Here is a 25104-nt window from a genome sequence, read left to right as displayed (position 1 = left end):
CCTTTGTCCCAAGCTAGTTGGGGTCGGCTAAATGAATCATTTAGAAAAAAAATTCATGAAGAAGGTAAAATGGCTCTACCCGGCTTTAATCCTGGTTCCAGTTGGGTGATTCTACGTGGATCATTTTCTTCCATCATGAGATAAAAATGATAAAAATACGCCATATTAGGTAAAATAACTAGAAATACCCCTATACCAGGTAAAAATGACAAAATACCCCCGAGTCGTGCAAAATGACTAAAATACCCGTATGACATAAAATGATCAAAATAACCCCATATAGGGTAAAAATGACTAAAATACTTCAAGATCATGGAAAATTATCGAAATTCCCCTATATAAAGTAAAAATGACCTATGGCTCATGAAAAATGACTAAAAATACCCTTATGAGATAAAAATAATAAAAATATGCCATATTAGGTAAAATGACTAGAATACCCTCGGGTCATGCAAAATGACCGGAATACACCTATACCGAGTGAAAATGACCAAATACCCTGAGTCATTGAAAATGACTAAAACACCCTTATGACATAAAAAATGATCAAAATACCCCCATATAAGGTGAAATGACTAGAATACCCTGGATCATGGAAAATGGCTGAAATGCCCCTATATCAAGTATTTTAGAGTTTTTTGGTTTTGTTAGATTTCAAATTCAAATCCAAAGAGCATCCAAACAAAAAAAAATTAATTTAGATTTGAAATCCAAATCAATACGTGGTCATCCAAACGGCATTATTTATAAATTTGTGAATTTTAAAATTGTTGATTTCAAATCCATGGATTTTGGAAATCCAAATCCAAGGGATATCCAAACGGGCCCTAACAGATACTACTATAGTTTGAAACATTTAACTAATTCTCTCTGGTACTTTATTTGGCTGCTTGTGTAAGTATTGAAGTAGGAGATACTATATGATATATCGGCGTGTATTCTATTCCACATAAATACATAGGGAGAAAAAAAGTAAACTAGTGCCCATTTATTTGGATGATCTAAACCACTCATTTGTAGGTCTCCATCATAGATAGGCAGTGTCCCAAAACTCTTCTCCTTAGGATGATTATATATATATATATATATATATATATACGAAAAGAAATTATATGATGAATGGGTGTATGAACACATAAAGGTGGTACGATGGATGTACAAGCCTTCATATTTAATCCAACAGCAGCTTCTTAACAAGTCAGCTGCTGTTGGATCAAATATCAAGAATGGGATGATGAGTACATGTTTATACGCCCATTCATCATACAATTTTTCATTTACTTTAACAAATGTTTGTTTTGGTACAACCAAAGATACCAATCACATGGTCTGATTGCTTTGACTTGTTTTGTTGGCCCACCCACATTGTCTATTTTTTAGTGTTTTGTGTTTAGGCATTAAGAATAAAAAGTTGAAAACCGAATGGCGGGTAACCCGAGGGCACCAATGCCCGACCCAGACCCACCCACGGGTCACAGGTACGGGTTGGGTGCGGGTATGTTTTTTCGCGTATTGAAATTGGTACCCGTACCCTTGCTGGCTGGGTGTGCCCGCGGGTACGGGTCCCATTTTGCCGGGTCTAATCCCTGCTTCTCAATTCTCATACTAAGACTTCTCACTCCGCTTCCCCAAAAACAAAATGGGCACAAACGTAAATTAACCTCAATAAGTAATAAGCTATAAAAGCACAAACCCTAGAACGCTAAAAACCCTAGACATCTCCACAATCATATTCTCTTCTTCTTCTTCTTCAAGAGAAACCCTAGGGAGCAGGAAAAATGGTGTCTGGATCAGGGATCTGCGCGAGAAGAGTGATTGTGGATGCTCGTCACCATATGCTAGGTCGTCTTGCTTCGATCCTTGCTAAGGAGCTTTTGAACGGACAAAAAGTCGTGGTGGTTCGATGTGAGGAGATCTGCCTTTCTGGAGGACTAGTTCGTCAAAAAATGAAGTATTTACGTTTTCTAAGGAAGAGGATGAACACTAAACCCTCTCATGGTCCTATTCATTTCCGTGCTCCTGCAAAAATCCTCTGGAGAACCATCCGAGGGTAATAAACTATCCTTCTTCTCCTTTGATTTAGTTATAGAAAAAAGATGAAATCTTTCTGTTCAGATCGGTATTCTTCATTAAAAAAAAAAAAAAAAATTCTGTTCAGATCTGATGTAGTTGTGATGTGTTTTAGGGTGGTGATTGTTAGTTGTTGTTGATGAGTTGTTGATGATGATGATGTGTGTTGTAATTGTCAAATGGATTGGTGATATGTAAACTACCTTTGTTCTTTTGATAATGTTACATGTTATCTTTTGATAATGTAAACTACATTTGTTCTTGTATTTAAATAGTTGTATTACATTGGAAATGGAGAGAATTTGGCAACAAAGAAACTTTATTTCAGGAGAGTCAATGTTCCTCTTGAATTGAATCATTAGTAGACCCGGTTGCCTCGAATCAACCTCTCTCTCCCCTATTTTTTCTATATTTTTCTTTATTCATTTTTGTTATGGCCATATAGGCACGTAACAAGATCTTAGTTATCATTTCCATTTCGTTCTACGTTTCGGCTGTTCTTTCATTTTGTTTCAGAAAAGACCTACAATTGGGGGAATTTTTTTAATAGTTAAAAATTAAAAAAATCTAAGAAAATGGGAAATTGCTAGAAAAATATAAGAAACTATTAATAATATGAACCATCTGTTTAGATTGATAGATTTTTTTTGCTTCTTATTCTGTTTTTGGTTCAGGATGATCCCTCATAAGACGAAGCGTGGGGCTGCTGCACTTGCCCGATTGAAGGCGTATGAGGGAGTGCCTGCCCCTTATGATAAGATGAAGAGGATGGTGATCCCAGATGCACTCAAGTAAGGCCATTTCCTTATTTTTTTATCTGTTCTTAGATCTACAAATACCCTAATTTCTGTTTTTTAATTTGTTGTTTTTCATCGATATATTTGATTGAGTTTTTTGTTACACATTCCTTGTTCAACAATAACAGAGTTTTGAGGCTTCAGCCCGGTCACAAGTATTGCCTTTTGGGTCGTCTTTCCAAGGAGGTTGGCTGGAGCCACTATGATACTATCAAGGTCAGTTCATGATGCCTTTTTTCTTTTTTGCAATACCCTTTATTTGCCTACTTGCATATATGTTGTTGTTGTTGTTGTTGTTGTGTGTGTGTGTGTGTGTGTGTGTGTGTGTGTGTGTGTGTGTGTGTGTGTGAAATAAAGTTTTATACTGTCAGTGTAAATACCACTGATTAAGAATGGAACTTGTTGATGCTGGGGTTAAGCTATGTGATTGCTAGGATGGACTTGTTCCATGCATAAATGTTTCCCACTCTCTTGTTATTGAGTGGTCTGTGGTATCTTATGGCATGGCTCTCCCAATAATTTTCTTTGATATCTATTTTGAATTTAATGTGAGTGCTAGGGATGAATTGGAATGACATTTGTGATGTGTTTCTTGTGATGAGTTCAAAGTATATGGATCATTCCTAATTGGGTCTTGATCGATCAAATAACCCCATGTGCACTTTGTGGGTTCATGCGATGCACTACCACATCACGTGGGTATCAGTACCACCCTTATCTTATCTATTGCTAGATTTATACTGGAAGTCCTGCTAAGGTGTCATTTATTTTCCTAGGTAACCTTCCATCTTATGCCCAAAATGTTATTGCATGGATGCTCATTACAAGATCTTCAGTAATTATATTCTGAAGATAATATAGGTATTAGACATCGTATCTGGGTTACTATCATATTTAATGCTCGGAGGTTCATAATTCACAACAGACTCACAATGCTCACAGCTAGGCTTAATATCAAGCAATAATATTGCAACAATCATCCTGCTATTCTATTGTAATCTAAAATTTCCATCTTTTTCCACCTTGAAAACAAGGACAAGCTATACCTGTATATTTTTCTTGTTTTACTATAATTACCCCTTTTTTATATCTTATTATGTGTCAAAGGGTACTTACCTTATGTCCAATGCTTTAAAGTTTCAATTATTGGTTACATGTTTGTTGATTTGAAGTGATCAATCAGATAAGAATGCCCCACTAGAGATCCTTTGATGAAAAAGGAACACCATTTGACAAGTGAAAAATAATTATCAGTAATGATGATCAAGAACATTGGTTTTCTATAATTACATTTCTCCTTAGGGCAGCATTTCTGATTGAAAATGCTGGTTTCTATTGTAGATGATTGCGTATATATACTACTATGACCTACATTAGATTTGGGTAAGAGTCAATATTGGGACCATTGATAGTTTATCCATTTTGTATGTTTTCTGCTCTTCCTGATGTTATGTCTCGTTTGATTATCAGGATTTAGGCTAACATGGTGGGAACCTTAGGCATATAGTGGTAGTTTGGGTTTGGATGAAAATGTATGATATTAGTGCTATTTTCACAATGACTTCGATTCATCAGGTTTGTAGCCATCCATGTTGTGGGGGTATGTGTGCTAGTGTCACTCAAAGGTATTAAGTGTCGAATTGACAATCCTCAAAAAAAAAAAAAAAAAGAAGAATAAGAATTTAATTCTTTTACATAATCTTGTATAACAGGTTATATATTGTGAGTTTTAAGTTTTAATATGTTTGGTTAGTGTGGTGTTTTATTTCCATATGCAAAGTTTACATTAGGATGGATACAGCTCCAGGCACATGATAGATGTAAATTTGTGGTAGTAGAATTTAGAAAATTCAAAATTATTAGTGAACTTGAATTGTTATATGCAAAATCCAACTAATGTTGGAATCTGACATGTCTGGCATAAGTTCTCTACATGTTTTGTAGAATCCATGTAACATGGGCACCCATTAGGTTAGGAGTGATGGTGTCTGTTATTCTAGGTTTATGGAAGCTTCTATTGTGATGTTAGCTTTTCATAGATGAGGGGTTGCAAATGTTGCTGAGTTTTCTCCCTATTAACATAATCTTCAATATCTGTAATCTACTTCCCCCATCCGTCATCTCCAACCAAAGTGTGAATGAAGTGACTTATATATGCGTTAGGTAAATTTGTTCTTAGTAGAGGCCTACCATTAGGATGGATAAACCCCAAAGGAATGGTGAATGTTAGAAAGTGTCATATACTCATACTAGAATTCTGTATTCCATGGAGTATTGGAATCGCAAGCGTTTATGACATGGGTACTTTGTCTGTTCAGAAGAATCCATGCAACATAATTACCCATTATGACTCAAGGTGTCTGTTGCACTAGGTTTATGGAAGCTTCTATTGAGTCTTATCTTTTTCCTATATGAGAGGTAGCGAATCGTGCTGTGAGTTGTGGTGGCTGGTGATAGATCAAAGGCAGTTGATGGATAAGTAAATCCTGTATGTTAGTAAGATACCTTTCGAACATGCTTATGAGTGATATTGTATCTGGTTCGCAGTGTTATATGCTGATGTTGATCTTTCATATCGAGACTGTGGAGTTGATTAGCATGGGAAGATGAAGGGTGGTAGATTGGTAAATTCAGTAAGATTGTGTGGTTTACTAATGCTTTAGGCTATGTTTGGTTGTAGGTATTTACCTCGGATAGTGGTGTAAGTAGTCAACAAGGAGGAGACAGACATTAGATTTACCTGGAACTTACCTCGGAGAATAGTGGTATGTAGTGTTTGGTTGTCAACCTTGGAGAGTAGAGTGTCATTATCAATATAGAGAGGAGAGGGAAGAGAAGGAGAGAAAACACCATTCCCAAGAAATTCAAGCAAAATTTCACCTTTTTTGTGGATTTTGGCTTGGAAGTTATGAGGAGGAGACATGAATGCCACATCACCAGACATGCAATAATTACCTAGGAGACATCTCTGGGAGTCTCCAGGGATTTCAATCCTATATTGACGACCAAAAAGGAATTTCGCTGACATGGCACCCTAATACCAAGCAAAATCCCTAAGCCTTCTTGGATTTTGTGCAACCAAACACACCCTAAAGAGGCTGGTAGCTACTTGAGTTCATTTCTCTGTGCTATTGAAGTTTGCAATGACAGTGAAGTTGGGTGGTAGCCTTTTAGTTCGTTTCTCAATACTAGCGGAGCTTGCAATGTTCCCAAAGACACTGTATTAGCCTACTGCTCAAATTTGGTCTATGAAGCAATACCCTTTTTTGGTAGTCATGCTGAGATTGAACTTCCCACCTCCAGGTGGAAGAACAAAGCCTTGACCATTGCGCTAGAGGCTCAATCCCCTACGAAGCAACACCTACGTGGATATAGATGAGTAAAATAGTATGATAGGAAACATCTAGGTGCTACTTTAGTTGTATTTTTGCTGCAATCAAGATACTAAATTCAATGTTGGGAAATATCACAAGGAATCTTCTCCTAGGTGATTCGTTGGCTTGTGTTTGGTTGCACAAAATCCCAGTAGCCGTCGGGATTTTTTTGAATTGGGGATGCCATTCCTCGTTTGGTTGCCAATATAACATTGACTTCCCGAAAATCTGGTATTTTCCCGTGTAATTATTGCATGTCTGGTGATGTGGCGTTCATGTCCACTCCTTGTAACTTTCAAACCAAATTCCACAGAAGGTGGAATTTTGCTTAAATATCTTGGGAACGGTGCTCTTTCTCTTTCTCTTCCCCCCCTCTCTCTATATTGGTAACGACAATCCCCTACTCTCTGAGTATAGCTGTGCAACCAAACACTACTTACCATTATTCCCCAAGGTAATACTTGTCAAACTCTTACGAGTCGAGCGCTAGGTTTTCAAGGCTAGTTGTTTGGGTGAATTGCCTCTGTTGAAGACTTTTACAAGTCGTCTGGTGAATCTTACGAGTCGCTGCGAGACGAGTCGAAAAAACAAGACTCTTACGAGTCAGGTCGAGTTGCTGGGCTAGGGCTTTCTTGTTTTGATGGTTGAAAGCTTGGAAGTTGGAACTTAGAACTTAATTATTATTATTTTTGAATGATAGGCATTTGCATTAAATGGAAAAAAATAAGACCGAGGAGATCTATACAAATAATGAGACTAAAAAAGAAAAAGAAAGACTAGTAAGTCCACTGCAAGGGTCACGGAGGAACAAAGTCAAATAGATCAACTCTCTCCATAGAGACACCATCTCTAGCTAAACTGTCCGCCACACCATTAGCTGACCGCCTAGCATGATGGAAAGAAGTAGATGCATCCCCCACACCATCTTTGATCTCATTGAAGAAAGAGGCAAATCTCCAAGGGAAGGAATGAGAGCCACTAAGCCACCTTATCACATTGAGAGAGTCTCTTTATACCACTACCTTATTCAAATCTTCATTTTCAAGTTACCTTAGTCCTTGGTAGATAACACACACTTCAGCTTCATTAGCGTCTGTGACTCCAATGGGACCCACCTATTTCATAGCTTCAAATTCATCCCTCAAGACTCCCACAATTCCGGTAGGACAGGGGTTGCCCATGCTGGACCCGTCAAAGTTTAGCTTCAAAAAACCATGTGCGGGAGGCTCCCGATCTTGTACAATCTTGAGTACTTGGCCCGAACCACCACAAATCTCCTTCCAACAATACAATAAATCATGGCCGGATACAAATCTAAAGCAAGGAAGGGTTTTCACCCATGATTAATTTCCAACAAGAACTTAATTATTTTGTGCATGCAAGTTACAAGAGGAAAATCCACATGGTCAGCTGGTGCGCTTTGTGTAACGAGGCGGAGGAGATGATTGGCCACTTATTATTTCATTGCCCTTTCACGTATCGTTTATGGACGGGGCTGATTAGATCGTTTGGCGTGAAATGGGTGTTCCAAAAATCCATCTGCAGGGTACTAATTAATTGGACGGGTGGTGCGTTTGGAGATACTGGACAAATCTTTTGGAAAATGCTCTCTTACGAGATTATATGGAACACCTGGAAAGAAAGAAACGAACGCATCTTCGGCGATAAAGTCAAATCGTTGGACATGATCAGCATTGAAGTTAAGGTTCAACACATCTCATGGGCAAAAACTATGAGAGGGGTTTCATATGGAACTGGGGTGATAATGAAGAATTGGACGCGCGATTATATGGGAAAGGAAGATATCGCCCAAAATAACCCCAAAATGGACGACTCCGCCGGTGGGATGGGTGAAACTGAATTTCGACGGGAGCTCTATAGGAAATCCAGGGCGGGCTGGTATTGGGGAATTATTCGGGATGATCAAGGGTGAACGGTTATGTCTTATTCAGGTCCGATAGGAATTTGCAATGCAAACAAAGCGGAAGTGAGGGCCCTGCCATTGACCTCAAATGGTTCTCAACTAATTCTTCTAAGCCTTTAATCGTCGAGAGGGATTCAGCAACGTGATTGCTTTGGCCAATTGAAAATCAAAGGTGGCCCTGGAGGCTTCAGAATTATATAGCTGAAGTGAAGGACCTAGTGAATTTGATCCGGCCAACAATCAACCACAGGAGGCGCTCGGCTAATGAAACGGCAGACGAATTGGCCAAACAGGGTGTAATGCTGGACTCGATGGGCATTGTAATCCGGTAATTTTAATGGTTGATGGGGTTGGGTAGTTTCATATTGTATCATCTTTCGTAATGGTTGATGGGGTTGGGTAGTTTCATATTGTATCATCTTTCGTAATGTATTAGGACCGATAGGCCTGACATCTGGTTGGGGACACACCCTGTCGTCCTCTCTTTGATCTGATTTGGATTAAAAAAAGTCAATTGTAAAAAAAGAAAGAGAATATAGTTATTTATATTTTTGCTTTGGTACTTTATCTATGTGCTATTGGTTTATACTTTTTACATGCTTCATCTTTTGGTATAAAATTATTTTTTTTCCAACTAAATTTCTTTTCTTGTCAAAAACTCTTACGATCGAGTCCAGTCATGAGTCATAAAAGTAAGAAATCGAGTCACGGGTTGAGAACTATGCTTGTCTCCCTGTTGACTACTTATTCCACTACTCGAATCTATGCCGTGCAACCAAACATAGGGATTATGTGATTAGATCCCCTGCACACTTCTTCCCTGACCGAAACTCCTAGGCAATTCAAACCCTATAACTGTATGTAATCTTTATAGTCCATCAGTTGCACTTCCTGTCCTCTATTGCTGTCATGATTGGGTCGAAGGAGAAACATCTTGGTTGGAGCTCAAATTTGTCATAATCCTCCCCTTCTTTTACCTAGGGTATGTTCTGCCAATGGGTGAGTGATAAGTGGCCCCCTCTAACCTATGTATAGGATGAAGCTAGATGGTCTGGAATTTTTTTTTTTTTGGGGCGGGGGGCCAGCTGTCACAGTATCCTAGATGGGGTGGGGGTTTCCTAGATAACATTTTTGTTTGAAGAGGGATATTGGATAAAAGGTGCCTTAAGCGACGAAGTGTAAACTACATTTTTGTTTCCGCATTTTTGGGTATTGCGGAAATGGCGCTGTACTCAATGAATGATTAACATTCGCCATTTGGGGTGGAAGGATAGATTTCCGCTAGGTTTAGGATAATACCACCCAAATAGTCCTTGAATTCTGAGAATAGTCTTTATTATATCTCCACTACCAAGTAAAAGAAAGTTGGAAAGTTCTTTTCCTATTTGGCTCGAAGGTATGATCGTGTCGGCTATATAAGTACTTTATTTTGGAGGGAACTTGTCATACTTGTTTAGTGGATCAGAGGACCGGTCATTGGTCTTTGCCTATAAGTCTATAACTAGGCGGTGAATCCCATATAAAGGGGGGCTTAGGGAGATCTTTGGGTTCCCTTAAGATATTTAGAATTAGGCCATCTCTTGAACATTGCCTTAGCCAGCAATAGAGCAACAAAGCGACGCGCAGCATGGCTCATCTTCCCTCCCCTCTTGTTCCGGAGGGCGGAAAAGGAACTTCCATGGAAATCTTTGTTTTGGAAAAGATTCTCGGCAAGCTGAAAACGATGGTTTATGATGAGGAGATGGCTTCTAAGAATGACCCAACCCACAAGGAGATTACGAAACACCTCCTTAAGAAGCAATGGAAATTGTTTAAGAAAGAGGCTCAGGACTATCCTTGGACACTCCGTCATGTTTCTGGGTCAGACAAGGTAAATGACACTCACTTGTCGTCGGACAAACACCCTTTCTTCAATTTAATCCTAAACGAAGAGAGGAATTTGAGGAAGCATCGTTGGGAAGCTAATAAGTTGGTGGGAATTCGACTGGTGGAAGAAAGGATTGCCACTCGAAAGAGCCCTACCTTTCTGGAAATGGAACCAGAGGACCCCATCGCACACATGCCGGATTTTCAAATCCAGCACCTTTTGGGGGAGTTAGAGAAGTGCGCTTCCTAGGCGAGAATATCTTCCTGGCGTTGACATGAATTTTTGGAAAAAGGATGGTTTTGCTTACGCTAAAAAGGTTTTAAAGCACAACAGTTTTTGGTGGTCTTCTTACGAATGGTCTACGAGGAAGGTAGTGGAAAATGTTTTTTCGGAATGCTACAGAATAGACAATTTTTTGGTAGGCTTGGGGTTATTCCCTAAGTCATCTTATGTTGTAACTAGTTTGGGACTCCTGGTTTCGCCCTTATGTATATATGGTTGGAATTTTAATATAAATTGGTCGTCTTTCAAAAAACAAATTTGTTGCCATGATTGTTGATTGTTTCCAAGTTTTGTTTTGTTTTTCATTTTGGATCAAAGTCTTCCATTGGGAAAGAAAACCCATCTTGATTCATTTGACTTGCCAAGTGAACCAAGCCATATATTAATGGGAATTGCTAGCGCCCATCGCAAAAGGCATTTCGCGGCTGGTCTGTTGCATGTCAGACCACCCACCTCGTGAATGGAGACAAAAGCTGTTGTCTCCAGTCACGAGATGGCTGGTCTGACATGTTTCAGATAAGCTGCAAAATGCCTTTTGATGGACCCTAGCAAATTCCCACAATAATATATTACCATTTTTTTGTTTCTTCATTGTTTATCCTTTCCTCGGCAATGTATTTATCTCCCTCTAATTATATTGAATGGCTTTGGAATTTTTCATATTGTAATAGTTAATAATACAATTTATTTTCTTGATTTTGACAGGAGCTGGAGGACAAGAGGAAGCAGAGGTCTCAAGTTGCATACGAAAGGAGGAAGCAGCTGACCAAGCTGAGGGTCAAGGCAGAGAAAGCTGCTGAAGAGAAGCTAGGAACCCAGCTTGAAATCCTTGCACCAATTAAGTACTAGTAGCTAGAGGAAGCAATAATGCAATATTTCAGTTTTGTTTGTGATGAGGGATTGTTTTGTTGTAGGTATATTGTTCTTTTTATACTGTTTCAATACTCGGTAGTGGCCTGTATGTTTGCTTTCATCTAACTGGATTTAGTTTTCATGAATGTTTGAAGGAGTTTGTTTTTCTTTCATTTCACTTTTACGCCTTTATGATATATGATATTTAGCTATCTTGGATTTAGTTTTCAATTTCTTTTAAGCTATACACCCCCGACTGTTGCTTGATGCTTGATCGAGATTTCCTTTTGAGCCCCCATCAAAGTTAAATTTCAGCTACCTCGATTGAGGCAGGCTCCACCCAGGAGATATACTATTTTTGCGTCTTTTTTCAGAGACCATCGCCTCCGATTCCAATTCTAATTCTTCTCGTGTCATATTTGCATTCTCTACTGTCAAATTGCAAATATGACAATAGAGAAAGAATACGAGGGAAGAGGGCAATCATGTAAAAGATAAATATGACTTCAGAAAACTGAGTAACACACTGTTGGCACCACCCATGCTATCTATGAAAACCCTTTACCATTGACAGATAAATCCCAAGAAGAACGGGAATTTCGTTATCGAAGGAACATCAGCAGTGCAGTGGTCTTCATGTAAGACTTTCTGAGCTCTCTGCTCTCATCTTATGTTCACTCAAAAGTCCGATGAGTTATGAGGCATGCTTTCAACCATTCAATAGGGTGGTCTAAAAACATGGTCATGTCAACACCAAATTTTGTTTGGATGCAGTAAAAATTGATTAGAGATGATCTTTCCAATGTAAAGGCAAATCAAAGTCAATCTACAAATGTCATATAAAGCACAGTATCTACCACCCATCTACGGATATCCAAAGAAAGTATGTGCTTCAATCTGGATTCTTTGAAGTCCAATTTCATCACCACATGCTCAAACTCATGGTCATTTCAATACCAAATTTTGTTCGGATGCTATAAAGCAGAGTATCTACCACCAATCTACAAATATCCAAGAAAAGAAAGCATATGTGATTCAATTTGGATTCTGAAAAGTCTAATTTCATCACCAAATGCCAAAGCTCAAAAGCCAATGTGCTTGGTTCAGTGGGTGGCGTGGGTAGTTGCCGTCTTCTTGAAATCAATCTTGTCGACCTTCACTTCTCCATCAATGAGCTCGTAAACATAGACCACAACACGAAGGCCGTCAATGTCCATGAGGACGAAGCTTGGGTTAACATCATAAGTAATGCTACTGTAAGCGCCTGTTGCGGAACCAGGGTTTATAACAACACCTCCCTCATGCTTGTAGGCCTTGAATTGATGGGTGTGTCCAGTAACAAGTATGTCCACATCTAACTGCCTCTGAAGCATGGCTAGAGAATCCAAGTCTCCCCAAGGAACAACCTTCACAGACAAATATAGTAATCAGGTATAGTAATCAGGAAATGGTGTAAAAATAAAAGGAGTCCCTGTAACACAAAGTGAAAATGCGCTAAAGTGATCAATTGAATTTTCTGAAATTCCAAAGTGGATAGGAAAGAGCACAAAAGGTTCAAGATTTCAATTTGTTTTAAAATGGAGAATCAGATTTCTCCTCAATAGTGGATGATAAAATCTTCTGGACTTCATTTTCATTATCAGGTTCTGCCAAATTTCTTATTTCACCATGATTGGCAAATGCAATTAAATCACTGATATTTTGAAAGCTGTGAAAGGAGGTGGAGTATGCACATAAACGGTTTTCAGGGTAAAACTTTCAATAAATTATTAGTTGAGAAGGAAAAACAAAATGAAAAAAGGGAACAATAAGATCAGGTAATACAATCCCCCTAAAGGATTAGGAGGACTTGGCCTACAATAAAGTTGCAGCCACCTGCTCTTGTGGACCTTTCATGAAAATCGTTTCCTAGTTATTTGCATAAAGAGTTGGATGAAGGAATGTAAAAAAAAACATGGACTGGACTACGAAAGGTTCAAAATATCGGCCTCAGTCAGGATATCGGTGAAAAATGATATGTATCGGCGAAACATATAGGCAGTATCAGCGTGAATTGTGTGATACGGATTCTCAAGATCCTGGAAATAGTGGCACACAATGTTTTGACTACGTGCTTGGGTTTACTTCTATTTTTAACGATTTTCAGTGTATATATTTCAACTAAAAACCATGATTTGATATTTTTACAGGGATTTATAAATTTTGGACTGCACCGACGAGTATAACGATCTTTTTCTGGTTTGTTCCTTTGTCAAGCCTTCTAGTTACTGCTTCAAGAAAATGTATAGGAACAATTATTTCAACTAAAGAAATGATCAAATAAACAATCAAAATTATAGAAAACATTAACATAACTTTATAAGTAATTAAATGCTAAAAGTTTTCACATTCCCACTAGGTGGTAATAATTTTTGGCCAAATGGGTGACATTTTTATAGGTATTTTCCTTTCTGCATTTTATTAATTTTCATATTTCATTTTTATTATTTATTTTGATCATTTATCAATCTATAAATATTTAGCATTATTTTTTTGAAGAACGAAAACATATATTAATGAAAGGACATTTTATAAATTCATGTCATTGGGCAGAGAATGCCCGGTATACAAGGAATCTCTCAAAGAGCCCGATTTGGAATGCCGATCAGCTCAATCACTTGCGTTTCCAGCAATAAGAGAAAAATGAAAAAATCCTCCATCTCTGCAAATCCCTGATCTTGTCTAGGAATTTGGCTACTCTTCACAGGCCATCACTTAATCCCTTGGCCCGTGAGATGACATCTGAGAGCTCACTCCATATGATCGTGAAAGACATAAACAAACCAAACCGGAGAGCTCGAACCTCAGCTTCAATTCAATCAACTAAACCAACTGGATTGGAGAAGATGAAAAAGATGTCACCGAAGGAATCCCTTAACACTCCCCCAATGCCAGCTTTGTCAAAGTTGAAATGAGAGCAACCATCAACATCAAGTTTGAGGGCATTTGAGGGTGGGGGGTTCCATTTGGCTGGCACCTCCATCTTAGGGAGGCGATCCATCATAATTTTCTTCTAGTACTCGAGAATGCAGTCCATTAAATAACACATAAAAGCTTGGTGTTGAGACGCCCAACTAGCTGCATAGTATCTTATTTTCCAAGGCAGTCCATGCAAGGAAGGACAACGATCCTCAAAGGCCCGAGCATTCCTCTCCTTCCAAATCTCCCAAATCGCAGCAAATGGAATGAGATCCCAAAGAGTCGTCCCCATAGAGCCAAGGCCCCCAGTGCACCAAGTGATCAAACAAATCTTAAACAAATCATGAATCACCCATTGAATATCAAACCATTCAAATACCCGAGTCCTTATGTTCAGAGTTACTCTACAATGAAGAAAGAGATGGTCGATGGACTCTTCTTCCATTGATCGCAAAATGCACCTTTTCAGCAGTTTAAAGTTGTGCCTTTTTAATCTGACTTGCGTGTTGTCTTTTTAAGCAAAACCGTTCGACAAAAAGCCAGAATTTTGGAAGGCACCAAAGAGGTCCAGACCCTTTGCCATGGGAAAGCAGGAGTTGAGGAGTTGCTGAAGAATCTAGGGAAAGATTTGATCATGAATGAGCCTCCAGCCTCGGGGGTCGAGATCCTGCAATCATTATTGGGTTCGCTAAGATTCCTATACAAAAAATGGCATTCCATACAATTGTACAACTCTCCCCTCCCCCAACTCTTTGATAGGACTTGAAGGCCCTAACATTTTTTTCCTTGCAATCCTATAGAGGCTCAAAAAAGCGTGGGATAAAGGACAAAATCCTCACCAGATATCACTCCAGAAACCCATTCTCTTCCCGCTTAATCCCTAGGTCAAGGCTGGCAGACAAAGGATAAATGGACTTCTATACCCATGAGCCACGACTTCTACTTAATCTGCTCATCTCCCACCAATCCCTGGATTCCCCATATTTGCATTTGATGATGTCCCTCCAGAGGGCATCCCGTTCCTTACCAAAACGGCAAAGCCATTTTCCAACAAGACTTTGTTTTTTTTCTGGTCAAATTGCCAATCCCCAATCCTCCATCGAATTTTGAGAGACATACCATCTCCCATTTGACCAAGTGCTTATTTCTTCCCGCTTTTGGTGCCTTCCCACAATATTCCTTTGGAGCTTCTCTTATTGGAAATTGTAGTGGGAATCATGAAAAAGATACACGAACAAACGGAAAGATTAGACAATGCGGCTTTGTTAAGAGTGATCCCCACCCACCCACCCACACAACCTCAAAGATAGGAGAGATTTTTTTCCATTCGACTAGTTTCTTCTCCATTAGTTCCATTAAAAAAAAAGAAGGTTTCATCTCCATTCTTTCAATGATCGGATTCCACAACCAAAACTAGTGGGAGACCTAAGGCAGACAGAGACAATGAACTCAAAGAACATCCTAATACTTCATGAATTCAAAAAACATCCTAAACTAGTGGGACCATAACCATGTGGGTCGTCTCAAGATAGCCTACAAGATCAACAATTTCGATTACATAGGCATGTCCATGGATGCCACAAATTTTACTAAGATATTTCTTAAAAGAACCATCAAGGAGTTTGGTTTGTTGTGTGTGTGTGTGTGTGTGTGGGAGGGGGGGGGGGGGGGGGGGTCGCTTTCATAAAAAAAGGGGTATAAAAATTAAAACCTAAACCCACTGACTCTTTCTCGAGAGTAGGGTCATGGCCGGCTTTCAGACGAGGGAAAGATCACTCCTAAAAGCAACCGTGATCTTATATACTATACCACTAGACATAAATGTAGCCGCTGGAGCCATTCTAAAAAGGGAGAAATTAGCACTACTTGGTGAAATAGGTTCTTTTAGAATCAATTTCGAACCATTTGCTAGAGGTTGTCACAATCCGAACGATCCCACTACATCAGGACCCTTTCGACGTTGCACAAGAGCCAGGTGCTTTCATAAAAAAAGGGGTATAAAAATTAAAACCTAAACCCACTGCCCCAATACACAATTTTAGGATTTTGCTTAGGAAAAATAACATAAGGAAAGACAAAGAGGTGAAGAGCCCGCATACTTGTCTCAAAAGAGACGAGCTGGTCAAAACCATACTGTGGCCACGCACTCAAAACCCTGCTATGCTTGCTCTTGCTGCGGTGACAAAAGATGGAAAAAGGAACATCGATGACAGCCCGAGGAACCAGAACGAGTGAGGAATGAAGATAGAGAAGAAGCTAAGGAATTCCAAATCGAGCGAGAAAAGAAGATTAAGAACAAATGGTGATGGAGATCGGGATTTCTAGATCGAGGAGCGTTATTTATCAAAAGATCCGAAACGCCAAACACCAACAGATATGTGATTCAATCACTTGGTTGGGCTGATTTTGACGTGCATTCAGAGGGAAGAAGGATTGCTCTGTAAAAGGGCAGAGATTTCCCCCAAAAAATGGGCAGAATTGAAATTAGAAGGGAGAAGATGTGATACAGAACAGATCGGCTTCATACCGGCTGATACAATCTCCATATCATTACCATTCAAAAAAAAAAAAAAACAAAAAAAACTGATAAGGCCAGTCGATATTGATGTGATATTTTGCAGTCTCCGATAAAGGTTCGAATATCATATCAGCCTTGACCAATGCGGTTACATATCAACTATTATGCTCAATATGATGTTGATATTTTGAACCATTGGTGTACGGAGGGGAACTCATATATTTCCAAAGTTATATTATACCTTTACTATTCAAAATTGTTAAAGATGAAAAAGGCAGGGAAAGTTTATGTTGCAAATCTTTCTTGATTAATGAACTGGTAGGGCTCCTGTCAAACCTACAAAGAGAACAAAAGGAAAAAAAAGAGAGTTGGAAGAAAGTTACGCCTCCCTTTAGCCATTATGAAACCAAAGTCCGGCATGAGAAGGATGCAAATCCAGAGGTTCGATGCTGAAAGTTTTTGAGACGTAACAATATCTCAAATTTTTTCATAAGGTTAACTTCCTAAATCGTTTAACATATAAAGTCTAACTGTGATTTAAACGCAGCGTGCAATTTTTCCAATGCTGAAAGTATGCTGTGATTTTCTTAGCATATTGTATGTCATCCATAATATTCATATACTATGCTACCGAGGTTTTAAATTTCGGTTTCGGTGTCGGTTGGCATGGAAACAGAAACATTTCAGCTTCGGTGGAAATTTCTGTGGAAATCTTGTTAAATCATAGAAACGTAAGGAAACATGCAAATGATGAAATTTTAAGATGATACATTGGAAAATGCTAGAATAAGCACAAAGACATACTTAGAAACCATCACATAAGCAAGAAACCCATCCATAATGGCTTAATCACATCGAACACCTAGTGACATGCATTGTCACACATGTCTGGAACAATAGAGTCAATAAATAATGAAGTATAAGAAAGTATAATGATCAGTCTCCCCTACAAAGATCCCAACTCTATGTCAATAGCACAAAGTAACGAGGTATTATTGGTCCCATGCCGATCTAACATGCCATGCATAAGATATGGCTACTTTGTTGTGCAGTTCAATGATGTTGACATATTTCCATCTTTTTATCATTCTGGCCATTTCGGTCGTTTTTTTTGGAATCTCGGTCTAATTCTGAGAATTTCACTCAAATTTCAAGATTTTCGGCCGGAAATAATGACGTGGAAGGAATTCATTGAGATTTCATTTCAGTCGGGATAAAAACGGAAACATTTCGGTCGTTTTGGGGAAATTTAAAACCATGCATGCTACATGAAAAGAAAACCAAAATAGTTTCGAAAAGCTTCCGGCTAACACATGTATGCAGTATGTGGCATTTTGGAAATTAACATGCTCAATCCCAAGGGGACAATGGTGCTGCGTAATTCATCTAGTTGAATTTACAAAAGACTTATTTTATTATTCTAAAAAGCAAATCCTGTGATGAATAAGTTAAATTGGTAATGTGGGCCTCAAGCATATCCTAGCTTGACCCAATCTAGTCATTTCCATCATTTTGGTCTTATAAAATAAATATTCCTAACGTTTTTCCGAGGATTGATCCAAGAAGAAAAGTCATGGTAAAAGAAAGGTTTGAGAAAACAACTAAAAGGTGAACCAAACCTGGTGACCATGGCATAGTCCAAGCTTGAATTGACCAATGGTAAGAGTCTTGGTCTCTGGATAACGTGCATCCTCATCATATTCACCTCGCGTAACATGCATGTCAGGGCAAAGACTCTTCAAATAATCATGAACCTCCTATACATGGCAAGCATCATAAAACTGTCATAAGTAGACTACCACATTAAATTTTCATGCAAGTGGAGCATACTATTTTTTATTTATTTTCTTAATCAAATGAAAGCGAAGATCTTATTGGAATAAAAGGAGTACATGTGAGATCTACAACATGTAGTGCCAGATCATAAAAGACTACACTATACACCAAAGCTCACAAGCTTTTTCACTTTAAAATTTGTTTCACAGGATTGCAAAATACATCCATTGAGCCTGAAAGTTATTTCCTAGATTTTGAGATAAGAACCAAAGAAGAACCTTCCTTTCATTAACTGATTTATTCAAGTAGTACGATTTGATCCATATCTATTATGAAAGGGAAAATCATTAAACTGGTAAGAGCGAAAACCAAAAACATCAGACCTAAGGAGCACAAACAGGGGCAGCAGGTTTTTGGAAGAACCCTAAATGGGACACATGTTGAAATTGCTAAGAAACATAGTGACATATACTGTTCTCAGCATTCTATCAACTCTTGTATTTATCAAGTTAATTTGAAATCTTGATGTTTTATTGAGACAATATCTGGAAACTTTCACAGAAAACAAAAATAATTGAACTTATGTATAATTTCAATAGTAAATAAAAATAAAAAACTAAAACTTATATAAGAAATTTCAATTATCAATTATATTATCGAGATAACAAAACAAATATGCATTTCTCATTATAGATTAGATTTATTTGGAAATTATCATGACAGGTTTGAAATAATAATGGTGACGATATCATGGTGAACTGGAATTATCAAAGATAATTGTTAAATAGTTAGGATACATGTTGAAAAGAACAGAAGGTTATCAGTGGAGATTTGCAGATGCTAATGACGAGATTTTGGGCCATATTGACGGGAAGGATCCTTGTTTTCAGGACATCAATAGGTCAGTGAATGGAGAAGCTGATGTTTTAGCATGCGGTAATATACTTGGGGGACACCTTGTGGTTGGTGCCCAATCCCATTATCCTATTGATGATCCACCTGGAGACTATGATTTGTGGACACGGACATGGGTGTCGCGTGTCGACACGGACACGGAGTGTCGGACATGGTGAACCCCCAAAATTTAGAAACGGGGACACGGCTAAAATAGAAAGTATATATATGATACAACATCAAATATTAGTTAAAGAATAGCTTAAAGAGTTTATAATAAAAGAATAGTTAATAATAAAAGAGGTAAACACAATATGCAATAATAAAACAGAATTTCACACTTGATAAGGCACAAAAACATGTCCCCACACCCACATTAAGTCACACTTGTAGCAGTACATCGAAGAGTGTCCAAAGGAGTGTCGACACAGGTGGACACGCGTGTCGTGTCGGACACAGCAGGACACGTGTGCCAGCAATAAATTTGAAGTGTCGGCTAAATCATAGCCTGGAGACTATCCCTTGGTATCTTTGACTTGTTCTAGTCCTCTCTCGTTTGGCCTTCTTGGTCATTTATTCATTATTATTTTTAAATAAAGCATCCTTACCATTCAAAAAAATTGTTAAAAGTCTAAAGAGAAACACACAATTCTAAGAGAATTAGAAAAGGAGGTAATATCAGAAAATAAATAGAAATGGAAAAAAGGCTCGTGGGGTGGAGGTGTGGGTGTGGGTGAGGTTGGGGGTGGGGGAATTGTATAACTTGAGAACATATTAAGCTCCTCATTATTGAAGATTTAGTACATTTCCAAATGCCAATGACATAAAACCGTCAGCCTTATAGATACGTTACAATGGAAAAACATGAGAAAATGGTGTGTTTACTTTTGCCTTCCTTTCAATGACAGAATTTGTCTATGAAAGCATTCCAAGAATGCTTGGAACAGTAAGCATAATATAGTATCTTATGAAACAAATTATTGCAAAAGGGAACAAAGACAGAGAGATCTAGATCTTTAACAGTTGGCATGGCATTGTGATCTAAGGGAAACAAATTATCAACATATTCACAGCAGAGGAAACATATCCTATCCAAAAGCCATTCAGAAACTATAAAATTACTGTCAGACCCAAGTGCCAACAACATATTGCAAATTTGTTATCCCGTTGAACTTTGTGGTCCATCACAGGTAGATAAAATCTGTGCCGTTTGAAGAATATGGATGAAAGGGAGTTTCAATTAGAGGATGCAAGTAATGCTGGAATCTTTGCAGTGATTGAAGGAGTGGAAAGTTAGTCAAATGCTATACAAATTTTCTGTAAAGGAAAGAGAGACTCTGCACGATACATATCATATCATCATCTCTTTCTTATGAATTGACACTATCACTTGTGCCATTTCTCATACTAGCCAATGATAACCAGGAAAATGCTAGATGATTCTAATATTCTACGAAACCGGTTTTTGATTCCACAGAAGAATTAAACCATGACATTATCAGATTTAATAAAAGCAAGAACAAAGGACAAAGAATTGAGATTCAACTACTCAATCAGCCACGGATAAAAGCAAGAACAAAGGACAAAGAATTGAGATTCAACTACTCAATCAGCCACGGATACAATCATTTGAAAGAACATAAGGAAAATGACCAATCAAAGCATGAGATCAAATTTCCAAGATTATAGTTAGATACTAAAAACATTAGAAAAGATGTGAGGGATGAGTACTTTAATACAGAGATTTCCAGTACATATGATGTGTTGAATTTTCCCAGGAACAAGCATAGATTTGAATTTAGCAGGCAAATCAGGTGCCCTGTGAGGGATGTGAAGATCTCCAAGGGCTAAGACCAACACCATTCTTCTTAAATTTAAGATATCACTTCAAATGTCAAATATCATCAAAATCTGCAAAAAAATAAGAGAAAGAAAAGCAATTTCATGGTGTGTTGAACCGAGCGGCATTATAACAGCCAGATTCCTAAATTCATGATACCGACTCACTTCAAAACCATTCATTATCTTCAGGGAATAGAAAAGGACAAAGTAAAAGAAAAAAAAAACTGATAAATTATGCCCGACACATGATAGAACCTAGATTCTTAAGTCAAAATATAACTATAAAATTCAATATAACTACAAAATCCAAACATAAACACCATCTATAAGGAAAAGAATAATATGGTGAAAACAAGAAAAGGAAAAAAAACTTTTTTACTGACAAAATGCACTGACCTAATTATGGAACCTGAACTCTACATCCACACAATCACCTCAAACTTCAAACACCCTGATGAAGTGCACTGAAACATTTATAAGATGCAGATTCCAAAATTCATAACATAACTTCAAGCTTTAGATATTTAAAAATTGTTTCTTCTTGAACAAAATTGAGTGCACTCTAGAAGCTACAATCCTAAACTCATGAGACCAAATGCACTTCAAAACCTTCATTATTTCCAGGGAAGAGAAAAAGACAAAGTAAATACAAAAGAATTTACTAACGAATTATGCTTAAGTTTACAATATAGTTTCAAAATTCAAACATATAATGCCTAGACAGAAAAAAAAAGATGCAAGAAAAGTAAAAAAGTTTTTTGACTGACAAAATGCAATGAACTAATTACGGAAAGCATTTTCCTGATAAATTGCATTGAACCCATTATAAAATGCAGATTTCTAAAATCATAACATCCCTTCAAGGTTCAGATATTTACAAATCTTTTCCTTCTAACAGATATGTACAAAATTGATTGGATAAAAAGAGGGGATTATCATCCAGAAAGCATCACAAATAGTAAAACTTCGCAATGGGCAAACTTTATCATCATCCAATCAACATTGGACCATGATGGGAAGTGGGTCCTAGTCGCCCTGATCTTTTAGGAAGCAACTGGGTCGCGTAGGTTGTACCTCTCACCTGTAGGAACTTTGACTGCAGATGTTTCACAATAGATAATTCACCCCAAGAGAAAGTAATAACAGAAGAAAAAGGAGAAGTGGATTCCTGATTAACAGAGATGAACCCATGAACCCGTCAAAAAGATCCATTTTCATAATTTCACAGCATCACCTCCAATTTCAAGCATTTACAAAATCCATCAATAGATAATAGATGGAAGCATCAAAAGAAGAAAATGAAAAAGATCTTCTTGACGAATTGCATTCAACCTTTTTTTGGTAGGTAAGCTAGGAACGAACATGAGACCTCAAGGTTGAGAGACAAAGCCTCAACCACTGAGCTACAAGCCCAACCCCTGAATTGCATTCAACTTATTATAATCCTAGAGTCATAAATCCAACGATCAGATCAAACTTCAATCATCTTCAAAAGCTACAACCAAAATGGAAAAAATGAGAGAGGACAATTCCATTTCCTGATGTGTTGCATTGAACCCATTATAGAAACATAACTTCTTGAATGCAGGAAATCGACTCAAGATCCAGCGAACCTTCAAAATCATAAAAATAAAAAAAAAGAAAAAAGAAAGAAAAGGGTTTTAGAAGATACCTGTTTTTAGTTCAATTCACGGTGTTCATTACATAGAACCAAATAAAGAAGAAAAGGGTTTTAGAAGATACCTGTGTTTAGTTCAATTCACGGTGCCCATTACACAGAACCAAATAAAGAAGAAAAGGGTTTTAGAAGATACACGTTTTTAGATCAATTCACGGTGCCCATTACACAGAACCAAATAAAGAAGATAAGGGTTTTAAAAGATACCCGGTTTTTAGATCAATTCGTGGTGCCCATTACACAGAATTAGACCATACGCATTGGGTTGTAAAGTCAGCTAAATTTCCAATAGATAAGAACTACAATTTCTCACTACACTATCTAATAAAGTTGCAATTTATTTAACTAAAACTAGGGTTGTTTCGCAAGACACATCAAATCATATGTTGCTGAACAAAAGCAAGAAATACAGAAAGGCCTAAAGACCACCTAATATAACCCATGTTGTCAATCTATTGGCAAAAGACACCCTCAATATCATATTGTCGTCGATATATTGCCAAAAGACACCTCAATATCATCTTGAAAATCCTACTCAAAGCTACTGAGAATTCCTAATATAACAAAAGAAGTCAATCTATTGCCAAAAGACAACCTCAATATCATCATGTCGTCAATCTATTGGCAAAAGACACCCTTAATATCATGAAAATCCTACTCAAACCTACTGAGAATTCTGGATGCCTAACATAAAACAAAAAAATAACAAACCATTAAGCAAATCTGTGAAAGAAAAAAAAAGGCAACAATTAATTCTCATCTACTAAAGAGCAAGGGAAAAAAAAAGAACAAATTTCCATCCATCCTACCAAATTTCCTAAAAAGAACTGGAGAAAGGGTGAAAAAAAAAACAAATAAAAACCTAAATCAATTGACGGGTTTCTGTATCGTGAAATTCGTGATTTTAACGATGACCAAATGCAGCCTAAAACAGTACTGAAAATTCAATGATGTAAAAGGAAATAATCTGAAGATCAGAAATTAGGGAAAAGGAAAACCCACAATTCTAAGATTTGAATCCCAAAAATTACCTGTCAAAGACCTTCAAAAGCAACGGATTCTAAAATAAAAACACCAGGAAGCAACGATCATAAGATCTGCTGCCGATGAATTTAAACTAATTAAACGAGAGAGGAGAAAAAATGGAAACGGGTAAATATTAAAAAGAGCTTCTCTTAGGCTCTGTTCACTTGTTTTCTCGGGAAAGGAAAATAAAATGTTTCCCGGGAATCTGACACGGCATTAGAAAAAGAAATCCAGGAAATCTGTACAGGAAAAGGTTTTCCTGGACTGTTCACTTTCGCAGGAAAAGGTTTCCAGGGAAACTGCTTGCCCTTCTTTTTGCACTAGTTTTCTGGGGAAATGAAATTCGAGTGTTTTTGGTCGGAAATGAAATCCCTAAATGGGGGGAAAATGGGCTTTTCCATGTCAATTTTTGACTTATTGTAGAAATTCCACGTGTAATTCTATTTTCCCGGGAAGCAAGTGAACACCAGAATTCTGTCTTGTCAAGGAAAAAAGAGGTTGTTTTTCAGGGATTTGCTTTCCTGGGAACGCAAGTGAACAGAGCCTCTGACCCCACCATTTCTCGATACGCCCCCACCTTTTCCCAAGAGACCCCAATTTTACCTAGACCTGGCAAGAAGTGACCCGGACCTGCGGGTTGAGAGGTCTACCCGTAATTTCCAGGTCCGGGTCCCAAAGTAGTGACCCGTTTCAATTTGACCCGCAGGTCTAACGGGCCAGTCAAAACTGGTCCGGGCCGGGTGGACCCGCAGGTGCCAGTTAAAAAGCAGAATACTTTTTGGGGGAGAGGACATGACAAAAATAATTGAGATCTGTGCGAGTACTTTCGTCACATCACTAAAATCTCAGCACTGCTTTTTCTTCCTGTCATGTCAATGGTCATTTCATGCTGATAAAGAAGATTGTCTTATCCCGAGGCAAAAAAGGTAACAGTTACCTATGCCTGGATATCGAGAAAACACACAAGAAAAGAAAGAATAAAGTGAAAGCTATTAAAGATGGAGAAAGAAAAGAATGGTTTTGGAGAGGATGTGACGAAAATAAGTGCCAAAATTCTTTAAGTGCCCAAATAAGAAAAGACCAACCAAAATTATTAAAACAAAAACGGTTGACCCGCGGGTCAACCGGCCTGTGCGGGTGGGGTCACCAAGTAGTGATCCGTAAAATTTCTGGTCGTTTTTTACTTGGCCCGTATGATCTGGACCTGTACGGGTTGGGTGAAACCTGGCCCGGCCCACCCGTTTGC

At 38.0% G+C, this 25104-nt stretch overlaps 2 protein-coding genes across 3 annotated transcripts; one reads left to right on the top strand and one right to left on the bottom strand.

The window, feature by feature from the left end:
- Positions 1-1694: 1694 nt before the first annotated feature.
- On the top strand, positions 1695-11378 carry LOC143876103 (large ribosomal subunit protein uL13w). Its single transcript, XM_077377746.1, has 4 exons — positions 1695-2050; positions 2745-2861; positions 2996-3083; positions 11020-11378. The coding sequence occupies exons 1-4, from the start codon at positions 1779-1781 to the stop codon at positions 11161-11163; spliced, it is 621 nt and encodes a 206-aa protein (XP_077233861.1). The 5' UTR covers positions 1695-1778; the 3' UTR covers positions 11164-11378.
- A 546-nt stretch (positions 11379-11924) lies between these two features.
- On the bottom strand, positions 11925-24023 carry LOC143876102 (vacuolar protein sorting-associated protein 29). Of its 2 annotated transcripts, XM_077377745.1 has the most exons (5): positions 23864-24001; positions 21551-21605; positions 21044-21223; positions 18262-18399; positions 11925-12572 (listed from the first exon to the last, which is right to left on the bottom strand). In XM_077377745.1, exons 3-5 carry the CDS (start codon positions 21173-21175, stop codon positions 12270-12272), a joined length of 573 nt encoding a protein of 190 aa, XP_077233860.1. In that variant the 5' UTR covers positions 21176-21223; positions 21551-21605; positions 23864-24001; the 3' UTR covers positions 11925-12269. The 2 variants fall into 2 exon arrangements, with proteins under 2 accessions (XP_077233860.1, XP_077233859.1); XM_077377744.1 differs by lacking the exon at positions 21551-21605 and having other exon boundaries at positions 23864-24023.
- Positions 24024-25104: the final 1081 nt, after the last annotated feature.

Source organism: Tasmannia lanceolata, unplaced genomic scaffold, assembly GCF_043159265.1.
Source record: "Tasmannia lanceolata isolate RefF3 unplaced genomic scaffold, GAP_Taslan_0.1 ptg000004l, whole genome shotgun sequence".
Lineage (NCBI taxonomy): Eukaryota > Viridiplantae > Streptophyta > Magnoliopsida > Canellales > Winteraceae > Tasmannia > Tasmannia lanceolata.
The sequence above is the reverse complement of the archived record's forward strand: the minus strand, read 5'-3'. Positions and strand labels throughout refer to the sequence as shown.